This window comes from Arabidopsis thaliana, chromosome 4, assembly GCF_000001735.4.
Source record: "Arabidopsis thaliana chromosome 4, partial sequence".
NCBI classification, from domain to species: domain Eukaryota; kingdom Viridiplantae; phylum Streptophyta; class Magnoliopsida; order Brassicales; family Brassicaceae; genus Arabidopsis; species Arabidopsis thaliana.
The window spans coordinates 11,795,083-11,810,130 of record NC_003075.7 but is presented as its reverse complement, the minus strand read 5'-3'; the positions used below and the strand labels follow the sequence as shown (position 1 = coordinate 11,810,130).

Sequence of the window (15,048 nt, the reverse complement as noted above, 5' to 3'; positions counted from 1 at the left end):
AAAACCATAGCATAGGGAATAAGATTTTTCTATCAGTAGGATGCAAATATTTCCAACAGGGAAAACATAGTTAAACACATGAGTTTTTTTTTCCTAAGACATTCATGGGTGAATGGCGTTTAATACAAAACATCTGCGCCGTTTCACCCTTAACACTAGAGTTTCGGTACAATACTAAATACAACATCAACCTAAGCATGTCGATACACAACCAACTAAAACAAAGAACCCAACGGAAGATTAAAATAGCATTAAAGGAAGTTAAAAGTGAAAAGGATCTTTTCTTCCCTATCAGAGTTCTACAGCAAGGAGTCATAAGTAGGTTCCCTAGATACACACCTGCAAGAGAGTTGTGATACAGAAGTCAATTACCATATTTGGACAATGCTGATATATAAGTATCATAATCTGTTAAATCAAACTTCACTTACACTAGTAGTTCCTAGTTAATTAAGTCAGACCAGAAGATATCACGACTGCTTGTACATATGGCGCCTCAGCATCTCATTTATCCCCACAGCTGAAATGCTTTCACATCCAAGAAGATCTCGGAGCTTTTCATCACACTGAATAGCCATTGGATTTACTGGGTCCTGAAAGAAAATTGAAAAGCAGAATAAACAAATCTTAATTTTCTTGTTTATGGCCATTCACTATGCTCTATAACATAAAGTTATGTGAAATCCTATACTGTAAATTATCTTATAGAGTAAACCACAATACCAGCTTTAGTTAGCAGCAAACAGGAAAAAAATTCGAAGCAATAAGGAGAAACCAGAGGATTTCAAGATTAAAATCATTACCTCTAAATTGTTGAGTTTTATGTATTCCCAAACACGGCGAATAATCTCTTCGTCTGCCATCTCCGTCTCACCAGTGCCAAAGAACTTACCAAGTGGCTCAGATAATGTAACAGTTGAACTAATAGCAGTTGAACTAATAGGCTCGGTGGTCTCAGTCTTAGTCTCCACCTCAGTTTTTGCCTTTTTTGCTTGACCAGAGTCCTCTGCCAAAAGTGACTCAAACAGTCAGTAACCTTGAACAAACCAAGCACAGTTGGAACTCAGCAAAAAACGCTTGTGTTTAACCATTACTTGATGGATCAAGCGGGAGAATATGCTTAGCAAGCAACTTATTCATCTTGAACATGTCAGTGCAATCAGTCTCAAAAACCACACGCAACGCATCATCACAGATGATCTTCCGCTTGTTACTCGGGTCTTGAAGGTTATTCTTCCTTATATAAGCCCACAATTGCCTCACAATCTAAAACCAAAAGCCAAACACAGCAACACATAAATAACAACCACAATTGCTTATACACATTATAATCATAAATGAAAGACAATGATAACCTCAGTTCTAGGAAGAGCAGGTTCACCAACAACTACTTCAAGTTCTGGAGAAACCCTACAGACTTTGTTTAGTCCTCCAGGACCACCCTTTCTTTTAGTTCCAGCCGGAGCACTGCAAAGGAAAAGTTGACAAATTTCGTTGATGTGCCAAATTTAGGTAGATCAGAAAGAAATAATCACACTATAATAGAACGTTGTATGAATCAATGTGCTAAAAATATCACAGGATGATAATTCTAAACATGAGCATGTAAAACCTAAAAACCCGTAAATGAACAAAATTGACAAAAGATTTAGACATTCCTAAAATGGAAAATCATGTTTTCCATGAAAGTAGCAAAAGCCCTAAATTACTGAAATTGGAACAACCTTGAGCAAAATTACGTACCAACATTTGAAATATGTTGCAAACCCTACCTTTCTTTTGGGGCTTGATTAACAGATAGAGAAGCATTCCCGCCATGTGAGAGCATCACAGAGGATTGTTGTTGTCGCGGAGACTGCTGCTGATGCTGGTGCTGTTGCGGCGGCATGTAAACCGGATAAGGCTGCCGGAAATTTAGGTCATAAGAGTGATAAGGAGGCTGAAGAGCGAAATGTGAAGGATATTGTTGTGATTGAGAAGAAACAGAGAATTGCGAAGGATGGCTAAGTGTGAAATGCCCTTTCGCCATCGGAGGAACATTGACGCCGGAATGCAAATTCTGCTGCTGGTGAGAAGACGGCGGAGGAGGAGGGTGAGATTGTTGTACGGATGAAGCGGAGGCGACGGAGGCAGAAGGGTTTTGGTGAGCACGGAGGAGGATATTGATCTGATCTCTGATGAAAGTCGTCTTCTCCGTGAGGTCTAACCCTAACTTAGCTTCAAGCTGCTGAACAATACTGCTTAACGATGTGAGAGAGCTAGGGTCGGATTGTCGAAGCAAAGTCTCGACTCCTTTCGCTAGATCCTGGTCCGACACCATTGTCGAGAGAGAATTTCAAAGCTTTTTTTTTCATACACACAAAAAAAAAAACTTTTTAAGGAGAAAAAAAAAAACAAATACCCCACAAAAGAAAAAGAAAAAAAGACAACAAATTCTCTATATCTTTCTCTCTCTTATCCTCTTCTCTAATCTTGTCTCTTTCTCTCTCTCCTTCTTCGTCTCTGTCTCTTTATAACTATTTGGAAAGACGAATATGCCCTTCAGGGTTGGTTAGATTTATCAAATGATGACAAATGTCGGTGTTGCCCTTATGAGTCATGGTATCTATGGCTTGTAGGTAGAGGGTGTTGTCGTATTTTGGCTAATCTATTTGCTTTTTTACTTCTTCGCCAGCTGGCTTTAACTTCAGAACTCATCTCTTTACTCGTGGAATGTCGAATACGTCCTTGTAGATTTTCACGCGTTTATAGTTTGCTTCGAGAAGCTTGAGGGTATTAATGGTTATTCGATAAGTATCGGATCGTGAATACAGATCAATTACTGAATACTGCTGACAGAAGTAATATAAATGGAACAGATTGTTATTGGGCTATAACAGTGTGGCCCAATAATAAATATTCGGCCTTTTAACCGAGTTAATCAATCTGGGTGAGACTTGAGTCGGCTCTTGAAGCTTTAATAGGTTGTTTGTTTAACGTCTGCGTTGTGGCGGATTTTGAAGTTTCTCGAGAAAATTGGGAACGAGAGATAAGTTCGAGTAGATTCGCGACTGTCGACGCTTCTGATTTGAAGTATTTGGCGTTTTTTGGAAGAGTTCATTGCTTCTTTGGTTGAGGATTCTTCGTGAATCGCTGGGATTTTGTGTTCTAAGGTTTTTGAAGCAAGCTTTAGCTTAGGGAAAATTTTGAGAATGAAAGGTGAAAGAGAAGTGAAGAATGGTGTTTCTGAGGAAGAGAGAGAGGTGAAGAGGAAGAGAGTGATGGAACGGTCTGATTCGCCACCTCCACCACTAGGTTTCAACAATCCTCTTTTGCCGTTTGCTAATGCTTACGATGATGATAATAACCAGCAGAATAAATCGCAAACTCGTTGTAATGTAGTTGCGAAAGGAGAGGGAAATGGTAACAAAGTGAAAGGAGAAGCTCAAGTAGAGGTCGATGACGACGAAGATGATGATGATGATGCTTCGAAGGGGAGAGGAAAGCATTCACGCCATGTTGAAGTTCGTCGTGATTGTCCTTATCTTGATACTGTTAATCGTCAGGTATATCATTGACCAATTTCTTGTGTTTGGTACTTGTAATGTATCTAATCTATGGTGGATCTTTAAGCTTCTGCTAGGTTCATTATATTGCTGGTTTGAGATTAGCGTTTAAACTCATATCTTATGGTTGATTTCAGGTGTTGGATTTTGATTTCGAGAGGTTTTGCTCTGTCTCATTGTCAAATCTGAATGTGTATGCGTGTCTTGTTTGTGGGAAGTACTTTCAAGGAAGAAGCCAGAAGTCTCATGCTTATACACATAGCTTGGAAGCAGGACACCACGTTTACATCAATCTTCTGACAGAGAAGGTTTATTGTCTTCCTGATAGTTACGAGATCAATGACCCTTCTTTGGATGACATTCGCCATGTTTTAAACCCAAGGTATATTAGATCTTGTGACTAACTACATCATAGTTCTTACTGCATTTTGGGTATTGATTTGTGAACATGTGAGCCTTTGCACGTAGTTAACAACAACAAAATTGCTTTGACTATTATCTCAATCAGTTTCTTCTTACTAGTTCTCTGTATCATCTACCATCTATTTATATTTTTTTGCATGATAGCTTGAACATATTACTCTTCTTTCATGTTTTGTCAATTTTTCTTTGATTTTTCAGTTCCTTTGTATGAAGGCTTCGGTGCTATCCATTTACAGGTTTAGTAGAGCACAAGTAAACGAGCTTGACAAGAATAGGCAGTGGTCTAGGGCTCTTGATGGCTCCGACTATCTTCCAGGAATGGTAATCCTTTCTCTTTGATTACACTTGATCTTGAAATTAATGTCTCCTAAAGGTTAAGCTTGTAAATATGTAGGTGGGGTTGAACAACATACAAAAGACAGAGTTTGTGAATGTTACAATCCAGTCGTTGATGAGAGTTACTCCTCTAAGGAATTTCTTCCTCATTCCTGAAAATTATCAGCACTGCAAGTCTCCTCTTGGTCACCGTTTTGGGGAACTAACTCGCAAGATTTGGCATGCTCGAAACTTTAAAGGACAAGTCTGACTCAATTTATGCCTCTCACTTTTTTAGTTTTTGTTATGCACTCACCTATTGAGGACCTCGCTAATTTAAGTTACCTTGCATCAACAGGTGAGTCCACATGAGTTCTTGCAAGCTGTCATGAAAGCCAGCAAGAAACGCTTTAGGATTGGCCAACAATCAGATCCAGTAGAGTTTATGTCGTGGCTCCTCAACACTTTGCACATGGATCTTAGAACTTCAAAGGACGCTAGCAGTATCATCCACAAGTGCTTCCAGGTATGTGTCCGTCCTTTGAAATGTCAACATAATGCAGTTTGATATAATTTCTTACAAAAAAGCTGTATCTCATGTAACCTGTTAACCATTACAGGGTGAGTTGGAGGTTGTGAAAGAGTATCAAGGCAATGAAAACAAAGAAATCTCCAGGATGCCGTTTCTGATGCTTGGGCTAGATTTGCCACCGCCTCCTCTTTTCAAAGATGTCATGGAGAAAAACATTATTCCGCAGGTATATGGCTATTTCAAATCTTGAAAGTCTTGCTACTTTGTGCCATTAAAAAAATGCATTTCAGAAAAATGATAACGTGGAGTGCTAGAAAACTTATGATTCTCAATATACAGCTACATAAATAATGTCACATTTGGTTGAGATACAATTAAGGGATTCTTAAATAGTGCCATTGCCAATTTAATGTCCTGGAGTAAACTTTCTTTTTCGAATCTAGTTCATGACTTGCGAAAGTGTAGAATTCTCTGACTCATTGGTTGTTTGGAGCTCCTGTAGCCTTTATGGCTTGCTACCTCGTATATGCGTCTTAGAGTGTTTAGTTTGCAAAGTGAGGTTAGTGGAATCTAATTTCTTTGATTTTTGGGTCAGGTTGCTCTATTCGATTTATTGAAGAAGTTTGATGGAGAAACGGTGACAGAGGTGGTTCGGCCTAAGCTGGCCAGAATGAGATACCGTGTAATCAAATCTCCTCGTTACTTGATGTTCCATATGGTTCGGTTCAAGAAGAATAACTTCTTCAAAGAGAAGAACCCTACATTGGGTGAGTCTGTTTGAAATTTTTGTGACGTTAATGCTGTATAAGGATCCCCTAATACCTGGTTAATTTGATACAATTTCTTTTTCTATGCCACAGTTAACTTCCCAGTGAAGGACATGGAGCTGAGGGATTACATACCATCATTGCCTAGAGCACCAGAAGGGGAGAATGTGTGTTCAAAGTATAATCTAATCGCTAACATTGTACATGATGGTAAGCCTGAGGACGGGTACTTCAGAGTCTTTGTGCAGCGCAAGTCACAAGAACTATGGTAAGCTTTCTCAATCATTAACTATTATTGTGTTTCATGTTCACAAATGCATGATCTAGATCTGTGCATAAGAAAGATATAAATTCATTTGGGGGATAATGTCCATTGCAGGTACGAGATGCAGGATCTTCATGTTGCAGAGACACTTCCCCAGATGGTAGAACTATCGGAAGCATACATGCAGATATATGAGCAGCAGGAAGAATAGAGCCCTGGAAAGAAACTGACTTCATTTGGTTTAAGAGTAAAAGTGACCAGTTTTATCTTGGAATGAGATTAGAGATTTGTTTCACAACTCTTTTGGAAAAAGATTTTTGGACCCCTTTAAAGGATAGAGAGCCTGTTGTATCATAGTGAAAAACCTTTGGTAAAAAAACACATATATGAGTTTTGGGAAGAGCTTTTGGTAAAAACTAAAAACGCATATTGAAAGAAAGCGACCTCTTCAAATTCTCAAACTTTTGAAATTTTGTAGTAAAAAACACATGTGAGTTCCCTTAATATAGAAGTGGCTGTTTTTCGAATTTATTTGTAACAATGAAAGAGGAATAGAATCTAATTCACTATCTCTACTTTTGGCGATTCTATTCTATTCCATCGTCCAAAAAAAGAATTGATTCTTTTTTTGTTTTCATTAACCAATTCTGGAAGATTATGAGCATTGAACATAACAAGGTAACAATTTGCAACTTTGTAGAAAAGAGTTCATAATATTCTCGAATTTTTAATTGTCATTTCAAGTTAATATAGAGGAGGACCTTTACCTTTAATTAAAATATTATATCCCTTTATTAATTGTGGCTTCTAGAATCAAAAGTTAAAAGATTCGAGAAATAAGGAGAATCATTTTCGTCTTCTACTTAGTTTTCTTCAACTCGATTTCTCTGCTCCATCTTCTTCCTCGTCTTCTCATTCTCTCTCGCTCTGGCACAGTAGAAACTGAGCTCACGAAAGCAGGTTTCACGTCTCTTCCTTATTTACCTCATTCCTGAATCATATGTACATAGTTTTGTTTAGATATGTGTTTCGTCTCCTCAATCCTCAGATCTCCACGAGAAACTAGTATTGGTTCCTCTTTGTTATTCTCCTTAGCTCGTGTGATTACTGACACCATTAGTGAAGATTTCCAGTATTTCCATAAGTATTTCGGCTGCTTAAATTTGGGTTTTATTCCCGATTTTACTCGTATTTGTCCCATTTTTCCTGTTTAATTGTATTTCTCTGTGAATCACTTATGTTCATTGCTTTAGATTCAATAAAATTTTGAGTGAAAAATCCTACTGAGAGCGTTTACTTATGGGGAATTTATCAAGTTCAAGTTTGAATTGTTGTATATTGAGTGTTATTAAAGAGTTTCAATGAATCAATTGGATGGTTTTTTGTTTGGGTTGCTCAACTACCTATGAGAGTACAAGCTTCAAATTGTTTAGAATGCTGGTGATTTTGTTTCCGTGTTTTAATAAAAGCATTTATTGGTGAGAGAGTTTGGAGTACATGTTATTGATATAAGTACATGTCATTGATTGATTCAGATGAGTTTTCTACTTATATTTGCAAATTGATTCTAAATTTACTCGACTTTTTTTTTGGCTTATCAATGATTTTTAGTTGCCAGAGTCTTTCTATCTTTTTTTTGTATTCTGACGTTAGACTAAGGTGATGCTAGATGTACTCAAGTTCAATTTTAAATTTTCACAGGTAGTCAGTGTTTTTGTTTCGAACTCTTCCAACATGCAGAAGGAAATTGCTGGTGATGCTCCATCAGCACCAACCACTCGTGTTCGGCATCGGAAGCGAAACAGCGATGTATGTTTGCCATTATTCAATATTTTAGCTGTCAAATTAAATCGGAATTCACATTGTTTTTGGCTTAGTTAAGTTGCTTTTGTTGTATAAGGATTTATTTGGTCCTTTTCTACTTATGTGATGTAGAAGCTATTCTAAGAGTACATAAGCTACTTATTTGCTTCATTTTGGTTGTAAATTCAATCAAATTTCTGGCTTTTTAGGTTGGTGCAGGGGCAGGCAAACCAAATGGAAACCATTTACTTGTCAATGACAGCAAAAAATACAAATCGTTTCTCATTCGAGCATACTCCACTTTCTGGATGATAGGTGGTTTTGCTCTTATAGTTTACCTGGGTCATCTCTACATTACAGCCATGGTGGTTGTTATTCAGATATTCATGGCACGAGAACTTTTTAATTTGCTGAGAAAAACTCATGAAGATAAACAGCTCCCTGGTTTTAGATTACTGAATTGGTAATTATACTGTCTCACTTCTCTCAACATTCTGAGTTATTTTTTGTTTTGCTTTTATGTGAATTATGCTGAAATGGTATCATATTCTTAGTACTTTTCTATTTGTTGAAACGATTTTGCATTTGACTACTGATTTTGTTTCTGCAGGCACTTCTTTTTTACAGCAATGCTCTTTGTATATGGTCGAATACTTAGTCAACGGCTAGTCAACACTGTGACTCCAGACAAAGTCCTATATCGACTGGTCACAAGCCTCATCAAATACCACATGGCAATCTGTTACTCCTTGTATATTTCTGGTTAGTTGTTATATGACCTTTTGGGTTTACTGATTACTGTGAGGAGAGCAATGATTTTTGTTCACTAGTTTTACTTAACATAATCTCTCCTTTTTTTGCTGTGGAATTGTAGGCTTTGTTTGGTTTATTCTCACGCTGAAAAAGAAGATGTACAAATATCAGTTTAGCCAATATGCATGGACACATATGATATTAATTGTGGTGTTTACTCAGTCCTCATTCACTGTCGCCAACATCTTTGAAGGAATCTTCTGGTAGTCACCTATTCCTTTTAACGCTTCTTACTTGTTTGCTCCGTGTTTAGTTCTTGTGTTATTTTCTCTTGTATCTTGGTTATGACCTGACTAAAAGTCTATTTACTATACTGGTTGCTGGTGCAGGTTTCTTCTTCCTGCATCACTTATCGTCATCAATGACATATTTGCATATATCTGTGGTTTCTTCTTTGGAAGAACACCGTTGATCAAGTTATCACCAAAGAAAACATGGGAGGGTTTCATTGGAGCTTCTATTACCACAGTGATTTCTGCATTCCTGGTAAGCTTGTTTTATGGGCTAATAAGTATATGTTTTTTGACGAGTAGTAATTGATTAATAATCTTGCTTGTTTTTGTAGCTTGCAAATATAATGGGTCGTTTCCTGTGGCTGACATGTCCCAGAGAGGTACTTGAAAGTTTAAGTCATGTCCTGCCTTTTTTCATACAAGAACCTTTACAATTATTTACTAACCATTATGTTATTGGGGTTATGAATACAGGATCTATCGACAGGCTGGCTCCTCTGTGACCCTGGTCCACTGTTCAAGCAAGAGACACATGCTTTACCAGGATGGATTTCTGATTGGGTAAAGTCTAGAATTGAATTGTACAATACTAAACAATTACTCGAGCAACTTTATTGCTTCTTAACGTGAGGCGTTTACTTTACAGCTCCCTTGGAAGGAAATTTCGATTCTACCAGTCCAGTGGCATGCTCTATGTCTTGGATTGTTCGCCTCTATAATAGCTCCTTTTGGTGGCTTCTTTGCCAGTGGTTTCAAAAGAGCATTCAAAATCAAGGTGGGTTTCAGATGATATTCAGTATAAAACCACAATATCTATGCAACATTGATTCACTGTTAAATGTTCTCCAACCTTGCAGGACTTTGGTGATAGTATTCCCGGACATGGCGGAATTACAGATAGAATGGATTGTCAGGTATATAGGCGCATTGACTTCAATACATTCTTATTACTTTCTTAAAGACTTTCAAACATCACTATGGTTTAGAACTGTATTAGATCTGATATGATATGTCTTTTGGGTTTCTAGATGGTGATGGCTGTTTTTGCCTATATATATCATCAATCGTTTGTTGTACCTGAAGTCCTCTCTGTGGATAAGCTCTTAGACCAGGTAAAAGTTTACTAGTAGAAGAACCAACACAATGTACATTAAGTAAGATCTCTTATTTGACTTGTAGTGATTTATACTCATTACAGATAATCACAAGCCTGACATTGGAAGAACAACAAGCGCTACTCGTGAAGCTTGGCCAAATGTTGCAGGAAAAGGTTATTGGATCTTAGATCATCACAACCCGTCATTGTATACCATATTACTCTGCTTCCGTGTTACGTCTGAAAATTATTCAAAAGAAAGAGAAAAGAAAAAAAAAAGTAGATTTATAAGTTTTTTTGTTTTTCTCATTGTGGAATTCCTCTGTATAGTACTGGTACATGCTTTATGAAAGAAAAGAAGCTCACTACAATTCTCTTACAATGGAACCTATTCTCTTAAGGTGTTATCAAAACCAAGATCTTGAATCAAAAAGTTTTAGACCTGATTAAGCTGTAAACAGTGTTAAGAGAAATAGAAGAATGGCATTAAGTATTATGGTACACGAGTTATAGTTGAAGAAATGATGTCACACACCAAACACAGGAAAACCAAAAGGTACAAGAGCTTTTTTAGCAAGTTAAAAATCAATTCTTCTTAAGAGCATTCCCAATAGCTAATACAGAGATGAGAAAAAAAAAAAAAAATCTAGACTGTATCTAGAGAGTTTCACTTTCAAAAAATAAAATTAAGAAAAAAACCATGTCGAGATTCTGACAAAACGATGAACAAAAACTATATTTATGATCTTCTTCTTCTTCATCTGGGCTTTTTTATCCCCAATTTTCTTCTCATTGTGTTTTTGGCTTCTCGATCTTGACATAAGGGAGAACTCCCAGAAAGTATTTTACCTTTGGGTTCCATCCACGTTGCTGAGCTCTGCAGAACATCAAGAATGTGTTTGCGCAGTAAGAGTTGAAACTCATGAACACATGCCACAGAGCATGTCCCTGAGGATTCACAGGCCACTGAGATATCGTCTTGCAGAAGACACGGTCACAGAACCAGCATATGCTTCCCACTAAGATCGTAGCAACATACCATTTCGCAATCCTTTTGGCTGCTGTGTCCTCTGTGTGAATGTAGTACTTGTACATCCGAGGGATGCATAGAAGGCAAAGTATCACGTAGTGGACCTTGAAACCAATTCCAAACCTGAGGTAAGCATGGACTATGGCAAAGGCAGCACCGTAGAGGAAGAGAAAAGTGGGCATTGTACTTCGGTAATGCCAATCTGGTGAGTAAAGGATGTACATGTATAGAAGTATCTCCCACACCATTGGGGTCTCATCACTCTGTTGTTGCCTGATTGAAATCAAGAAACCGAGAGTTTTAATCCGAAATTTAGACCAGAATACTAATAACAATTTGAAAAGTTCTATGCATCAATCAAACAACTACATATAAGTCATGATGAATTCAACATGCCTGTAAAAATCAAAATAGGAAGAATAGCAGCAGAAACTGACAGGTACTTATACTTGTTGCAAATTATAATCCGAAATTTGGATCAGTATGCTAACAGTCTAGAAACATATATGCATGAATCAAACAAGTACATATAAGTCAAGATAGCAATTAAGTGGAAGCTGACTGGTACTTACACGTGTTGCAAAGTGGCATGGTAGAGCATGCTGCCGATAGCAAGTATCATATTCGAAATGTGAAGAATGCTAAACCTCTTCTCAAACCGTTGCCTTAATGCATTGACAAGACCAATGAGAGCCAATAGGATTCCAGGGACATTGGATATAGTGTTGTAGAACTCAGCAATGTAGGATGAGTAGGCGTAGTTCATCTCACAACACTCTATAGTAGAAGTCACAGGACCCCAAAAGCTCGATATCCCATCTGCCATTTCTATCCTCTCTCCGTATGAATCAACTCTTCAGTAACAGCCTCTAGACACTAGAGATCCAAAATAAAAGCCACAAAACAGTCAAAAACCATCTGAGAAGACCAAACAGAAGAGGGAAAGACAACACTAACATCTGATTTATTCATGAAATGAAATAACGCAAAAGAAAGAACAAGATTATCTCTGCTAATTGACTTTATTAACTGATTGTTTCTCAAGGCTCCAACAGTAACCAATAAGAGTTAAGTTGCAGAAACAAGCAACATACCATAATAAGTATATAAAGTAGTGATTTAACAAACCAACACGCTAATGGTAGCAGTTAAGATTCCAAACTTTTCCCATAACACAGTGATTGATTAATCAAGACACTGGAAACTTGAAAACATCTTTACAACAATGCACATGAACAATGAATATCTTCAAATCATCACGTTGATCAATCATCACCAAAAACCAGAGAAATCGAATAAATCGATTAGTGAAACACCAAATTCCACATCTAAAACAACGAATCTAGGTCATAAGAACATGAAGTCCTCACAAACGCTTGCTCAGGTCAAAACTAGGGAGATCCAATAGAAAAATCAGATCCATTACGAAACTAGTCGATCCCGAAACCAAAAAACTAATGGAATCTAGCACGAAAACAAAAATCCGATCCACATGAACAGCAAGAGAACGAAAAACAAACCGTTTATTTTTTATTATTATCGCGACGGAAAAAGAGATCTATCTCCTTCCTCCCTCTCCTTCGCCGCGTCTGTGAAACTTCTTAGCGTTAGAAAAGCCGAGACATGGCAGATCGGAGGAATCAGATGAGAACAAATATTCTGCGAGTGAGAATGGGTGATGACCTTTCTCTCTCTCTATCTCTGACGATCGTTTCGTCTTCTTCTCTCTCTTGGTCCTTTTCTGAATTTCGCCAATTGAGGGGTATTCCCGTCTTATCACCTGCCGGAATTTTGGATATTGTAAAAGAATATTAAAATTGAAATTAAAAACCTAAGAGCGGCGCACACTTCCGTCGACATGGGATTCGGTAAAATTTGGTGAATCAGTAATTTCTGTTTAAGGTCATCCTTCTTTGTTCCTGTTTTTACTTAATGTGGATTAATAATATAACTAGAAAACTCGTGTAAATCCACTTTACTTTAATGGTTTTTGGTACTTATTAGAGTCAGAGACATAAAAGTTCGCACGGATTTAGGGAATGAACTTTACCAACCAATCATTTACTATGACTAGATGTATTTAACATGAGACTGTTTCTTAACGAAAGAGAAGAAACCATATTCAGACAGTTAACCTTAACTGTACATTGTTAGATAGTGATAGTACTATATTCGTTTTTCTTTTTTTTTATTGATGATTACTAATGTATATTGCTAAACAAGTTATATGTATGAAGGATTGTTTGACTATTTTGGGGATGATTAACAAACATTGAGCACTCTTCCGAGCATGTTAGATCTTCATTGGTGGTACAAAGAAGAAACACATTATGAGCAAATGCGTTTACAGTTGGAATTTTCACGACCAAGTGGCCCGGTAAAACAATTTATTGGAAAATTTGAGACTTGAGTGTTTTTATTAGTGAAGTAAGATGCTGTATCATGGATTATAACAAAAGCGGATGGACCTTTTGGACATTAAGATTTTTTTTAGGTCTGGGCATAATATCCGAACCCGAAGAATCGAACCGAATCCGACCCGAAATACCCGAACCCATTCTACTTCGGTTCCGGCTAATTACCCGATCGGGTTCTGTTTTCAAATAACCAAGGGTATCGGGTATTACCCGAACCGAACGCGATACTCGTGGGTATTTTTTACTACCCGAACATATATATACATATGATGGTATATATGCATTAATAGCTTGAATTTGTGACTTGTCTAATGATATGAGTTATGGAATAAGCTCAAAATAAGGTTTATTTCTTGTTTTATATTATTCTCTTAAGGAAAAACTTGTTATAATTGCGGTTTTTTCGGGTTTTATGAATACTTTTATGTATTTTTGGGTATATTTAAATAAAGTTTGGGTAAGTAGTACTCAAACCCGAGATAGTTTTGGTTACTTATGGGCAATACCCGAATTATCCGGACCCGAAGTGAACCCGGATAGAACCCGACCCGAAATTGTTGATATAACCATACGGGTCCAAAATTTCAAAACCCGAAAAATCCGAACCCGAAAGGACCCGACCCGACCCGACCCGAATACCCACATGCCCAGGGCTAATTTTTCTTTTGACGATTGAACACATTCCAATGCGCAAAGGTTATGGCGGCTTTTGAGATTGGGTATAACCAACCTAAGGAATGGTCAATTGTGTGAACTCTATATAATTGTGTAGTACATAAACTGAAATTGTTTTCCCTTACTATGGATTTTCATTTTTCAGCTTTGCAAGATGAGAACGCTTTTAAATTTGTGTTTTCAAATTCAAATCTTGTTTGCTTGGGACTTGATTGCAGTGTATTAGAAGGTTTACTCTACCAGATCTAAATACTTAGTTTGGTTTACAAGATCTAACGTTTCATCGAGAACAAACACTTCTCTAATTTTTGGGGGTAATATACATATCTTGTTTTATGAATTCTAATATACAACAAGAGGTCCATTCAGTCTAATTTCTGGAGCTGAAAATGGTTATTGTTCACATCTACTATTTCAAACCAATATCACAAACTCATTCCCAGGCTTCTCGTTTTCTTAATTCATTTGCAAGTACTCTGTTTCATATGCGACAGCGACAATTAACGATTAGTTTCGGTCAAAACAAAACTAACATTTTCCTTTGAGTTGGTTCAATTCAAATATATTTCTTTTGATTAGGTCCAAATGACAAATGTTTATTCCTTTGATTAGGTCCAAAACAATTCAATCTTCATTATGACAATTCAATGGAACAATTTTTTGGTCGAATTAAATCACATAAGTTATTCAGGGCCATACTAAATCACTTTCATCTTTATCGACTGTTATACTTTTGGTTAAATGCGATCAATGTAAAAAAAATACATATGTAGGTACCAATAAGACACAACTGTTCATGAAGAGAGCACAGAACGCCTGGAAAGGAACCCTAAGTTTAATACACGAGAAAGAACTATCGAAAATGGTATTTTAAAATCTGCTATTCCCTATTCACTATATCCAATCATTCAATAAAACGAATCAAAAGATGTTAAGAAAATCAAAAAGAAAATGTAAGAAACTCGGTAAGCAGATGAATCGACCGGAGAGATCTAAATCCCTCTCGCGACCACCGGCCAGATAGCTTCTTATTCAATCTAGCTACAGCCGTTTTTTTGGCAAATTCAAGAGTAAAGGTATCGAAATCGAGCCCTTCTCTCGGTACAATGTAGCCCCAATTTAAAAAAAAAAAAA

At 37.1% G+C, this 15,048-nt stretch overlaps 4 protein-coding genes, 1 long non-coding RNA gene and 2 other non-coding genes across 12 annotated transcripts; 2 read left to right on the top strand and 5 right to left on the bottom strand.

The window, feature by feature from the left end:
• Positions 1-13: 13 nt before the first annotated feature.
• Positions 14-2,874, bottom strand: AT4G22360 (SWIB complex BAF60b domain-containing protein). The gene is made up of 6 exons (NM_118362.4): positions 1,773-2,874; positions 1,356-1,467; positions 1,095-1,266; positions 804-1,006; positions 432-593; positions 14-339 (listed from the first exon to the last, which is right to left on the bottom strand). Exons 1-5 carry the CDS (start codon positions 2,318-2,320, stop codon positions 471-473), a joined length of 1,158 nt encoding a protein of 385 aa, NP_567661.1. The 5' UTR covers positions 2,321-2,874; the 3' UTR covers positions 14-339; positions 432-470.
• AT4G22350 (Ubiquitin C-terminal hydrolases superfamily protein) lies at positions 2,714-6,363 on the top strand. 4 transcript variants are annotated; one of them, NM_118361.4, is made up of 10 exons: positions 2,931-3,294; positions 3,382-3,545; positions 3,683-3,927; positions 4,205-4,289; positions 4,363-4,548; positions 4,642-4,809; positions 4,904-5,041; positions 5,411-5,582; positions 5,676-5,850; positions 5,962-6,363. In NM_118361.4, the coding sequence occupies exons 1-10, from the start codon at positions 3,192-3,194 to the stop codon at positions 6,056-6,058; spliced, it is 1,533 nt and encodes a 510-aa protein (NP_193966.2). In that variant the 5' UTR covers positions 2,931-3,191; the 3' UTR covers positions 6,059-6,363. The 4 variants fall into 4 exon arrangements, with proteins under 4 accessions (NP_001190799.1, NP_001328531.1, NP_001328532.1 ...); NM_001203870.2 differs by having other exon boundaries at positions 2,714-3,545; positions 5,962-6,300; NM_001341537.1 differs by having other exon boundaries at positions 2,873-3,545; positions 4,904-5,582; positions 5,962-6,302.
• Positions 6,364-6,608: 245 nt separating this feature from the next.
• Positions 6,609-10,279, top strand: CDS2 (cytidinediphosphate diacylglycerol synthase 2). Of its 3 annotated transcripts, none has more exons than NM_118360.3 (12): positions 6,609-6,807; positions 7,549-7,656; positions 7,860-8,113; positions 8,261-8,412; positions 8,525-8,666; positions 8,793-8,949; positions 9,029-9,076; positions 9,171-9,257; positions 9,343-9,471; positions 9,554-9,610; positions 9,725-9,808; positions 9,895-10,279. In NM_118360.3, the coding sequence occupies exons 2-12, from the start codon at positions 7,582-7,584 to the stop codon at positions 9,979-9,981; spliced, it is 1,272 nt and encodes a 423-aa protein (NP_193965.1). In that variant the 5' UTR covers positions 6,609-6,807; positions 7,549-7,581; the 3' UTR covers positions 9,982-10,279. The 3 variants fall into 3 exon arrangements, with proteins under 3 accessions (NP_193965.1, NP_974591.1, NP_001031697.1); NM_202862.2 differs by having other exon boundaries at positions 6,725-6,807; positions 7,588-7,656; positions 9,895-10,172; NM_001036620.2 differs by lacking the exon at positions 6,609-6,807 and having other exon boundaries at positions 7,242-7,656; positions 9,895-10,172.
• ATCES1 (Alkaline phytoceramidase (aPHC)) lies at positions 10,185-12,583 on the bottom strand. The gene is made up of 3 exons (NM_118359.4): positions 12,343-12,583; positions 11,395-11,698; positions 10,185-11,095 (listed from the first exon to the last, which is right to left on the bottom strand). The coding sequence occupies exons 2-3, from the start codon at positions 11,646-11,648 to the stop codon at positions 10,582-10,584; spliced, it is 768 nt and encodes a 255-aa protein (NP_567660.1). The 5' UTR covers positions 11,649-11,698; positions 12,343-12,583; the 3' UTR covers positions 10,185-10,581.
• A 2,020-nt stretch (positions 12,584-14,603) lies between these two features.
• AT4G07070 lies at positions 14,604-15,035 on the bottom strand. The gene is made up of 2 exons (NR_142087.1): positions 14,876-15,035; positions 14,604-14,727 (listed from the first exon to the last, which is right to left on the bottom strand). It is a non-coding gene; the product is annotated as an other RNA (long non-coding RNA).
• MIR8176 lies at positions 14,856-14,954 on the bottom strand. Its single transcript, NR_142089.1, has one exon. It is a non-coding gene; the product is annotated as a microRNA ath-MIR8176 precursor (primary transcript).
• AT4G07075 lies at positions 14,864-14,964 on the bottom strand. The gene has a single exon (NR_142088.1). It is a non-coding gene; the product is annotated as an other RNA (small nucleolar RNA).
• Positions 15,036-15,048: the final 13 nt, after the last annotated feature.

Bases quoted from the DNA above. Each gene is read 5' to 3' on its own strand.
- AT4G22360 (NM_118362.4), bottom strand. From the start codon at position 2,320: ATGGTGTCGGACCAGGATCTAGCGAAAGGAGTCGAGACTTTGCTTCGA. The intron at 1,267-1,355 runs GTTATCATTGTC...TTTTGGTTTTAG, and splicing joins CTGCTCTTCCTAGAACTGAG to ATTGTGAGGCAATTGTGGGC. The intron at 1,007-1,094 runs GTAATGGTTAAA...CACTTTTGGCAG, and splicing joins TCTCCCGCTTGATCCATCAA to AGGACTCTGGTCAAGCAAAA.
- AT4G22350 (NM_001203870.2), top strand. From the start codon at position 3,192: ATGAAAGGTGAAAGAGAAGTGAAGAATGGTGTTTCTGAGGAAGAGAGA. The intron at 3,928-4,204 runs GTATATTAGATC...ATCCATTTACAG, and splicing joins CGCCATGTTTTAAACCCAAG to GTTTAGTAGAGCACAAGTAA. The intron at 5,042-5,410 runs GTATATGGCTAT...TTTTTGGGTCAG, and splicing joins AGAAAAACATTATTCCGCAG to GTTGCTCTATTCGATTTATT.
- CDS2 (NM_001036620.2), top strand. From the start codon at position 7,510: ATGCTAGATGTACTCAAGTTCAATTTTAAATTTTCACAGGTAGTCAGT. The intron at 9,077-9,170 runs GTACTTGAAAGT...TTATGAATACAG, and splicing joins GGCTGACATGTCCCAGAGAG to GATCTATCGACAGGCTGGCT. The intron at 9,809-9,894 runs GTAAAAGTTTAC...TACTCATTACAG, and splicing joins TGGATAAGCTCTTAGACCAG to ATAATCACAAGCCTGACATT.
- ATCES1 (NM_118359.4), bottom strand. From the start codon at position 11,648: ATGGCAGATGGGATATCGAGCTTTTGGGGTCCTGTGACTTCTACTATA. The intron at 11,096-11,394 runs GTAAGTACCAGT...GATTTCAATCAG, and splicing joins CATGCCACTTTGCAACACGT to GCAACAACAGAGTGATGAGA.